Source organism: Diospyros lotus, chromosome 8, assembly GCF_014633365.1.
Source record: "Diospyros lotus cultivar Yz01 chromosome 8, ASM1463336v1, whole genome shotgun sequence".
NCBI lineage: Eukaryota > Viridiplantae > Streptophyta > Magnoliopsida > Ericales > Ebenaceae > Diospyros > Diospyros lotus.
In genome coordinates, this window is record NC_068345.1 from 18,568,209 (window position 1) to 18,578,980 (window position 10,772).

At 40.5% G+C, this 10,772-nt stretch overlaps 1 protein-coding gene across 1 annotated transcript; it reads left to right on the forward strand.

The window, feature by feature from the left end:
* The first annotated feature begins 47 nt into the window (after positions 1 to 47).
* On the forward strand, positions 48 to 433 carry LOC127808558 (uncharacterized). The gene is made up of 2 exons (XM_052347126.1): positions 48 to 193; positions 259 to 433. The coding sequence occupies exons 1-2, from the start codon at positions 48 to 50 to the stop codon at positions 431 to 433; spliced, it is 321 nt and encodes a 106-aa protein (XP_052203086.1).
* Positions 434 to 10,772: the final 10,339 nt, after the last annotated feature.

A 10,772-nucleotide genomic window follows, 5' to 3' on the forward strand; every position in this document is an offset into this window, starting at 1 on the left:
CGGTAGAGATCGAGCATAAGGCTTATTGGGCGGTGAAGCAATGCAACATGGACATGACAGAAGCTGGTTCCAAGCGGAAGCTTCAATTGCAAGAGCTTGAGGAATTGAGGTTGGCGGCATATGAGAACTCGAGGATATCCAAGGAAAAGACCAAAGTTGCACACGACAAATTGATTGCCAAGAGGATTTCAACGTTGGCAATAAAGTCCTCCTCTATAATTCACGCCTAAAGCTAATGCCTGGTAAGTTGCGTTCTAGATGGGTTGGTCCTTTTGTGGTTACTCATGTTTTTCCTTATGGTGCAGTTGAGATTATGGACGAGTCGACTACGAAGAAACTCACAGTTAATGGGCAGAGGCTTAAACAATTCTACGAGGACTTTACAGAACACACAGTGGAGGAGCTATCTCTCTTGGACCTTCCCCCGACCTGATACCACCAGGCTGTTTCTCTCTCCTTACTTTTCTTACTTGTCCTATACATGATTCTTGCTACATGCTTACATTGAGGACAATGTAATGTTTGAGTGTGGGGGGGGGGGGGGGGGGAGTTTTAGAATAAAAAAATAAATAAATTAAAAAAATTCACAAAATGAGGAAAATTGAGTTTGAAAGAATTTGGCATGTTTAGAAAGTCGATCTTATCTTTTTGGGCTTTCAAGTAAATTGGAAATGAGTTTGGCTTGGTGGGTTGATTAAGGTAGTCTTTGTGAGGATATTTGTGCTCGTGTATGTTCTTTCTTATGATATGCGTGCATTCACTAATTATGGGTATCACTCCAGAGCTTGTTTTGAATCTTTATTGAAGCTATCAGTGCTCATGCAAGTGAAAAGATGATTAAGGCATTCTTTCATTTTACTCGCAATTTTCAAAAAAAAAAAAACAGAAGATCTTTTCCCTTCTTTAGGTTGAAGAACATTCATTGCATCCCTTGATTATGGCAAAATATTAAGCAAGTCCTTTGGAATCAAAAGAAAAATAGATAGAAAGGCCAAAGGCCAAGGTGAGATGGAGCATAAAACGCACTCGCCAAGGTGAGATGGAGCGTAAAACGCACTCACAAAGGTTGGAATGGAGCGTAAAACGCACCCACCATTCAAAAAAAAAAAAAAAGTTCTATTTTCTGCTTGCTTAATAGTTCTTCATTGATCTTGGATTATCATGAATGTTTTCTTTCTTCCTAAGGTTTACTTTACTTTTCATTGTTATCTTCCTATCCTTTTCAGAGCCATGAACAAAAGTCCTTTTGATTTGCATGCAAAAAGCATTGAGATTGGAGATTTAGAAGATGAGCATATCTGGTAGTGGAATTATGATTGAGTGGAGTGAGGCATAGCATTTGAGGAACTTGAGAGCATATTCTTATTCTATGAGGGTCTGCTTATTTTGACTCGTTTTGCCAAGTAAAATTGCCATGCTACTTGTTTGTATGGGAAGTGTAAGAAATATGATCTTTGAGTGTTGAATTCCTATAAAACTTGTCGTGCCTCTCATTTTGCATTCTTCGCATCCTTTTTGTTTAAAAGAGTGAATCTTAGTGTTTTGCCCAGGAGTGCAAAAGTCTAAGTGTGGGGGAATTTGATAGCGCGCATATTTTATATTATTTATCCCTCTTATTCCATCTTCATTGCACTCTATTTAGGTTATTTCATTTGTCTTGTGTTTATTTTATTTTATTGGGTTTCACACTATTTTTATTCTTATTTGGCAGATTCGAGCCGCAGATTTGAGCTATTTCGATAAAGGCGCAAGTGGGCTTCGCAAGGTGGACGGACATCGAGTTTGAAAGAGGCACCCATACTTTATTATGGGTTATGGGCAAATTTAGAATCCATTGGGCCCTTTTTAACTAATTAAATTATGGGCCATATGTAATAAATAATCCCTAAGTCCATTTAGCCTAGGTTTTTCTTTTCCAAAACCCTATAAATAAGAGCTAGCAAAGAGGCATTAGTGTGGCCGATTTTGGAGGATTTTCACCGCTTCTATGGAAGGCTAATTCGCTTGTAATTTGCTACATTCCCGTACCCCTTGCCCGGTTTGGAACTCGATTTTCATGTTCTTATTGATGATTTCGTTTCTTTTCCTTCTATAATTTTATGTATGTTTCTTTTACGCAGTTGTGTGAATGCATGCATGATCTTTGGATAGGTTTAATTGACGTACTCGGTTGAAGCTTTGATTAGAAAGAAACGACATATTATTGCATGAGCAATTGCTCGTTTTGATTTAATCTTTTACGGTTATAAAAGAGTAGAATCAATCTATTCAGAATATTTTCATAAGCGAGACAGGGATTACCGAGGTAAGGACGTAGGGTTTGTAGCGGGTTACGTTTTAGTTGGTCGGGAGTCCATCTTTATTTCATTCTTGAGTATTTTTAAGTTCGGTTTTCATCACAACCTGTAACATCCCGCTCGAGCTATAGGAAGATCCGAAACAACATATCCTGATGGGCCTACGCGAACTTCCCAGGGGGGTCACTGATCGGGGCTGTCAAACACCAATAGATTAGATGAATAAGAATTTTGATTTGCAGCAAGGGTGCAACCCAAAGTCGTCTCCCAACGAACCTCAAGCGTATCTGTCAAAACAAAGCTAAACGGGGGGGAAAGTTTTTGATGAAAAACAGAAAACTAAATAAGCAAGAACACAAGAAATCGAGATGCAATCAGTTGCAAACCAACCTTCTATCCCAGTTTTCATCGCCTTCTCAATAAACAATTTATTTAGTTTTAATCCTCAAATCGAAAATCAGAAAAATCCTTTAACAACCGCCAAAGATTGGAAAGAAAACCAATAAGAAGATTTCAGAAACCTCTTGGTTCGATTTATCAGTTTTGATTCCCCTTATTGCACAGATTCGAGACTGATTGAAATACCATCCAAACAGGTTGTTCTTGCTTCCAGTTAAAGCCTCAACTGAGCACAAAAACCTTGGATTCTCAAACAAAGACAATGCATGCATTCATCCAACTGGTATCAACACATACACAGATTTAAGAGAGAACAGAAACAAGAGAACAACAAAGTTAAAACTAAAAAATGATTTCCATTAAAACCAAAGACTCAAACCGGGAATAAGGGTGGTATTGCAACCGATTACAGAATCCTTAGCCTTCCATCTTGACAAGAACAATGGAGAGAAGGAAAGCTGGCTACTGTTCACGCCCTTCAAAAGAATACCCTCCAAATCGGCCACTTAAGGTGCTTAAGTAGAGCTTAAGGATGAAACCCTAGGTTACTGCCACTTCTCAGCCGATTTCGGATAGGTTCACGTGCGTTATGGGCTTCGGCCTCTTCATAATAATTGTAGATCAGGAAGATTGGATGAATTTTGGCTTTTGAATCACTTGATTTGGATATCGGACGCCCAAGATATGGCCTTTTAAAGAATCAGCATCTGTGCAGCTTTCCTAATTTGACCCAACTTCCTAGCCCCGACTTTGAAGTGCTGTTTGAAGGCCCAAACAAACTCTGATTTGGACAAACAATACCATTCTAGAAATAACTAGAAGTCCTCTACAATATCTCTGAAGACATCATCTTCATTCTGGAACTTTATCTTGGCCAAAATACTGAAGGAAGTGCAGGAGGTTAAATCTGCTAAAATTGCCCTTACTTCTCTATCTCCAATTTCCAAGATATCTTATTGCCATCAAGACGTCTCATGATCCCATAGCCCTAAACCTGGAAAAATAAAGTAAAATAGTGTGAAGCCCAATTCCTATAAAATAAAATGAAATAAAATTAAGATGAATAAAATGACACAACTAATGTGCAAAAAGGACTAAATGTGAGGGCTAAATAATATGAAAATATGTGCTCTATCAATTTCCCCCACACTTGGACTTTTACACTCCTGGGCAAAATGAGAGGCATGGCAAGTTTTATAGGAATTCAACACTTCAAAGATCATCTTTCTTACACTTCCCAAACAAACAAGTAGCATGGCAATTTTACTTGGCAAGGCGAGTCAAAATAAGCAGACCCTCATAGAATAAGAACATGCTTTCAAGTTCCTCAAATGCTATGCCCAACTCCACCCAATCATAAATCCACTACCAGATATGCCCATCTTCTAAATCTCCACTCTCAGTGCTTTATGCATGCAAATCAAAAGGGCCTTTATTCAAGGCTCAAACATGGTAAGGTGAAAGGGATAAGAAGATAACAATGAAAAGTAAAGTAAACATTCAAGACAACCCAAGATCAATGAAGAACTATTAAGCAAGCAGAAAATAGACACAAATTTTTTTTTTGAAAGGTGGGTGCGTTTTACGCTCCATCCCAACCTTTGTGAGTGCGTTTTACGCTCCATCTCACCTTGGCGAGTGCGTTTTACGCTCCATCTCACCTTGGCCTTTGGCCTTTCTATCTATTTTTCTTTTTGATTCCAAAGGACTTGCTTAATATGTTTCCATAATCAAGGGATGCAATGAATGTTCTTCAACCTAAAGAAGGGAAAAGATCACTTTTTTTTTTTTTTTAGTATGACGAGTAAAATGAAAGAATGCCTTAATCATCTTTCACATGCATGAGCATTGATAGCTTCAATAAAGATTCAAAACAGGCTCTGGAGTGATACCCATAATTAGTGGATGTAGGCATAGCATAAGAAAGGATAAGAACATGCACAAATATCCCCACAAAGGCTACCTCAATCCACTCACCAAGCCAAACTCATTTCCAATTTACTTGAAAGCCCAAAAAGATAAGATCAACTTTCTAATCATACTAAATTCTTTCAAACTCAATTTGCCTCATTTTGCAAAATTATTTTTTTATTAATTTTATTTTTATTTTTATTTTTTTTATTCAATTTTCTAAAACTCCTCCCCCCCACACTTAAACATTACATTGTCCTCAATGTAAGCATGCAGCAAGAATCAGGTATAGGACAAGTAAATAATAAAAAAAAAATGAGAGAGGAACAGCCTGATTTTGTCAATTGTAGGCGGCGTTGAGGAGATGCAGCTCCTCCATAGTATGCTCCTGAAAGCTCTCGTAGAATGGCTTAAGCCGCTGCTCGTTGACTGTGAATCGCTTTGCGGTTGACTCATCCATAAGCTCAACTGCACCATAAGGAAAAATATGAGTAACCACAAAAGGACCAATCCAACGAGAACGCAACTTACCTGGCATTAGTTTTAGACGGGAGTTGTATAGGAGGACTTTCTGGCCAACTTCGAACTCTTTCTTGTTGATGAATTTGTCATGAGCAGCCTTAGTTTTTTCCTTGTAAATTCTGGAGTTCTCATATGCTTCCAATCTCAATTCCTCAAGCTCTTGCAATTGAAGCTTTCGTTGGGAACCAGCCTCTGTCATATTCATGTTGCATTGCTTTACCGCCCAATAGGCCTTATGCTCGATCTCTACTGGCAGATGACATGCTTTTCCAAAGACCAGTCGATATGGGGACATGCCAATAGGAGTCTTGTAGGCCGTGCGGTAGGCCCAAAGTGCATCTTCCAACCTTTTGCTCCAGTCTTTCCTGTTGGGCTGGATTGTCTTCTCTAGAATATGCTTGATCTCTCTGTTTGAAACCTCAGCCTGCCCATTGGTCTGTGGATGGTAGGGCGTCGCCACTTTATGTAAAACTCCATATTTTCGGAGCATGGATTGCATCGTTCTGTTACAGAAGTGGGATCCTTGATCACTGATGATGGCCTTGGGAATGCCAAACCTGAAGAAAATATGAGATCTAACAAAATCTGCAACCACAGAAGAATCATCAGTCCTGGTGGCTCTAGCTTCCACCCATTTCGAAACATAATCCACAGCCAAAAGAATGTACACAAAACCAAAGGAGACAGGAAAAGGACCCATGATGCGTGTCCGGGTGTGTGATCATCCTCCATATTCAAAACATAGAAGTCAACAGGGAATATGAAATCCTTTACCTTTACTAATACATCCTCTAATACTCCCTCAGGGTATGCTGTGCTCCTATTTGCCAACTGGACCACCACTCCTGTAGATGTCAATGTGCCTGCACCTGCCTGCAAAGAAGAATACACAGATTTAGGCATCCCATTAATAGAGGCTCCTAAATCCAACATAGCATTATGAAATTGCAAATTTCCAATAGTGCAAGGAATGGTGAAAGTCCCTGGATCTTTGCATTTCTGAGGCATGGCAGGTTGAATCAATGCTGACACATTTCTTCCCAAGTTTATTTTTTCATTTCCTTTCATTTTCCTTTTGTGGGTGCACAAGTCTTTGAGAAACTTGGCATACTTGGGAATCTGTCTGATGGCCTCCAAGAGTGGTATGTTCACCTCAACTTTTCTGAAAGTTTCCATGATCTCCTTGTCCAACTCAGCTTCTACCCTCTTTTTATTTTGAGTGGCTCGGTGAGGAAATGGCAGTGGATGGTTGTGAGAAGTCTCTCCTCTATCTTGATCAATGGTGGTGGGCTGCTTGTTGTCCTTTTGAATGGGAGGAGGCTGATCTTCCTTTTGGCTTTCTTGTTGCTGCCCAAATTCTGGTTGTGGAGAGGGTGGGCTGCTTAACTCCTTGCCACTGCGGAGAACGATAGCACTTACATTGCCCCTTGGATTTGAAACTGGCTGTGAAGGCAACTGACCCAAACCTTGACTCCGTAGCTCACTGATGTTGGTTGCCAGCTGTCCAATCTGTGTCTCCAAATTTTGTATGGCAGTGTCGGTCCTTTGCTAAAACTGGAGATTGTTGGCAACGAGCTGCTTCATAATATCTTCCAAGCTTGATTCAGATTTAGTAGCTGGTTGGGGTTGCTGCATTGATTAACTTGGTCTTTGTGCATTGAATCTGTGCTGTTGAGGTTGTTGCTGCTGTGGCTGGAATGGCTGGTTGGAAGGACCTCCATACCTCAAATTCGGATGATCTCTCCACCCTAGATTATAGGTGGCAGCATATGGATCATATCTTTGTTGCTGTGGCTGGAAGGGTCTTCCTGGAAAAATGCCAGCACAGGCTTCTGTATTCTCCTGCAGTTGAGGACATTGGTCAGTACCATGGGAGGATAATGAACAAATACCACATACCTGCTGAGATTTGGACTGTCCTTTATCAAGGGTTAGCTGTCTGACCATGGAGGCCAATTCCTCTAGTTTGTTCTCTATCCTCTGTTGGTCATTGATGGCAGCAACACCAATCTCATTGGCTTGTCTCATGGGAGTGGCTGACCTGGTACCAAACTGTTGGGCCTTCTGTGCCATCTTGGAGATTAGCTCTTGAGCAGCTGCTGGTGTCTTTTCAGAGAGGGCTCCTCCACTAGCTGTATCCACCAAATACCTATCCATTGGAATAAGACCTTCATAGAAGTATTGGACCAGCAGCTGGTCACTGATTTGATGGTGTGGACAACTAGAACAGAGTTTCTTGAATCGCTCCCAATACTCATGTAATGTCTCCCCATGATTCTGCCTTATGCCACAAATTTCTTTCCGAATGGCGGCTGTTCGGGATGCTGGAAAGAACTTCTCCAAAAAGATTCTTTTTAGCCCATCCCAACTTGTGATGGCAGCAGGTGGTAGGTAGTATAACCAATCCTTTGCAGCTCCATCCAATGAAAATGGGAAGGCCCTAAGTTTTATCTGCTCCTCATCAACTCCTTGTGGCCTCATTGTGGAGCAGACAACATGGAATTCCTTGAGGTGCTTGTGCGGATCTTCACCTGCAAGGCCATGAAACTTGGGAAGCAAATAGATTAGCCCATATTTCAATTCAAAGGTTGCATCCAATTGGGGATATTGAATGCATAAAGACTGGTAGTGCACATCAGGGGCAGCCAATTCTCTAATGGTTCTACCATCCAAATGACCATGATTTACATTATTTCCATTCCGATTGTGTTCATTCCCATTACCCGCCATTGTGTTTGAGTCAGGGGTAGGTATAGAAACAGAAGGAATATCAGATGCAGTGGCAGAAGAGGCAGGAGGATTATCAGGTATCCGAAGCTCTAACTCTCTAGCCTTTCTTTGCTTCCTAAGGGTCCTTTCTATTTCAAGGTATAGGTCAATTGGTATGTCCTTAGAGGACTTGGTCATGCACTAAAGATCAGCACAAAAACACACTCAAAATGACTCACAAAAAACAGCACACAAACTGGCCTATGCACACCAAAAACTCAAAAACACAAAAGACACACAAACACAAAAACACTAAAACAGGTCAAACAAAAAGCCCTTAGATGATTTTTTTTATGCAATTTTTCACAAAATTTCAACACTAAAACACTGAGGGACCTAAAAACACTAAAAACCACACAAAATTAGCCACTGAGAAACACAAAATGGACCAAAAAGTGGTCTAAACATTGGAATTTGGCCAAAAAACGATCTCCTCACCGCAAGTTTCAGCTCAATCGGAGAAAGTAGGAAGCAGTGAACAGTAACTGTCAAAATCGTTTTTTTTATCAAATCAGCTCCTATTTTGCCTCAAAGACCACTCTAAATGCAAGAAAACATCAAGGGAGGCATAAAGACATGAAAGAACATCAAGTAAGGATGAGAAAGGAAGAGGATAGAACCGGTATCTTGTTCTCAATCCTTAAATTTTGCTATCTGTCATGGAGGCTGTCAAAACTGCTGAATAAGAGTTTGCTGAGTTTGCTGTCAAAACTACTGAATATTGCTATCTCTTGCACTTGGATTCAGCTTGCTGGTCTCACTACAAAACAAAGAATAAGAGTTTTTTGTCAGCAGCTATTCCTGAAGGCATGTTCACTTCTTGATTTGTGGCATAAACTTGGTACGTGGCGTTGTATCTAGCAGTGCCGAGTATGGTTAACTCGCTTTGGACCAGTAGCCCGCAACCAGCTAGTTTCCAACCTATATACCAAGTAGCAACCACAACTTCTGCTATTAGATTATCAAAGAATATATGTATATATATATATTTTTTTTTTGAATCAGTCTTCTTTTGACAGAAACGAGATTGGTTCCCCGGCAACGGCGCCAAAATCTGATCGAGGCTGTCAAACACCAATAGATTAGATGAATAAGAATTTTCATTTGCAGCAAGGGTGCAACCCAAAGTCGTCTCCCAACGAACCTCAAGCGTATCTGTCCAAACAAAGCTAAACGGGGGGGAAAGTTTTTGATGAAAAACAGAAAACTAAATAAGCAAGAACACAGGAAATCGAGATGCAATCAGTTGCAAACCAACCTTCTATCCCAGTTTTCATCGCCTTCTCAATAAACAATTTGTTTAGTTTTAATCCTCAAATCGAAAATCAGAAAAATCCTTTAACAACCGCCAAAGATTGGAAAGAAAACCAATAAACAGATTTCAGAAACCTCTTGGTTCGATTTATCAGTTTTGATTCCCCTTATTGCACAGATTCGAGACTGATTGAAATACCATCCAAACAGGTTGTTCTTGCTTCCAGTTAAAGGCTCAACCGAGCACAAAAACCTTGGATTCTCAAACAAAGACAATGCATGCATTCATCCAACCGGTATCAACACATACACAAATTTAAGAGAGAACAGAAACAAGAGAACAACAAAGTTAAAACTAAAAAATGATTTCCATTAAAACCAAAGACTCAAACCGGGAATAAGGGTGGTATTGCAACCGATTACAGAATCCTTAGCCTTCCATCTTGACAAGAACAATGGAGAGAAGGAAATCTGGCTACTGTTCACGCCCTTCAAAAGAATACCCTCTAAATCGGCCACTTAAGGTGCTTAAGTAGAGCTTAAGGATGAAACCCTAGGTTACTTCCACTTCTCATCCGATTTCGGATAGGTTAACGTGCGTCATGGGCTTCTGCCTCTTCATAATAATTGTATATCAGGAAGATTATATGAATTTGGGCTTTTGAATCACTTGATTTGGATATCGGACGCCCAAGATATGGCCTTTTAAAGAATCAGCATCTGTGCAGCTTTCCTAATTTGACCCAACTTCCTAGCCCCGACTTTGAAGTGCTGTTTGAAGGCCCAAACGAACTCGTATTTGGACAAACCATACCATTCCAGAAAGCCCTAGAAGTCTTCTACAATATCTCTGAAGACATCATCTTCATTCTGGAACTTTATCTTGGCCAAAATACTAAAGGAAGTGTAGGAGGTTAAATCTATTAAAATTGTCCTTACTTCTCTATCTCCAATTTCCAAGATATCTTATTTCCATCAAGACGTCTCATGCTCCCATAGCCCTAAACCTGGAAAAATAAAGTAAAATAGTGTGAAGCCCAATTCCTATAAAATAAAATGAAATAAAATTAAGATGAATAAAATGACACAACTAATGTGCAAAAAAGACTAAATATGAGGGCTAAATAATATGAAAATATGTGCTCTATCAGTCACCCATCCCTGGATTACCCCAGGTCAAGCACGCTTAACTTGGGAGTTCTTTGCCAACATTCAGCCCAAAAGGTATCCAGCTGGTGTTGTTTCCTTTCTTACACTATCCTCAATATATACTAATCTTTCTGGGCTCTTGGGGTATTACGTTCTCCCCCCCTTAAGCACATGACGTCCTCGTCATGCGACCTTACAACTAGTCCCAGCTCTCCCCTGTCCAGTGTCCCCGGTCCAGTACCCCCAGCCTTGGCCTAGTACATGGTCCCTAGTCCAGTACCCCCAGCCTTTAGCTAGTACACGGTCCCAACACACGGCCCGGGTCGGCTCTGATACCACCTGTAACATCCCGCTCGAGTGATAGGAAGATCCGAAACAACATATCCTGATGGGCCTACGCAAACTTCCCAGGGGGGTCACCCATCCCTGGATTACCCCAGGTCAAGCACGCTTAACTTGGGAGTTCTTTGC

Bases quoted from the DNA above. Each gene is read 5' to 3' on its own strand.
- LOC127808558 (XM_052347126.1), top strand. From the start codon at position 48: ATGGACATGACAGAAGCTGGTTCCAAGCGGAAGCTTCAATTGCAAGAG. The intron at 194-258 runs GTTGGCAATAAA...GTTGCGTTCTAG, and splicing joins ATTGCCAAGAGGATTTCAAC to ATGGGTTGGTCCTTTTGTGG.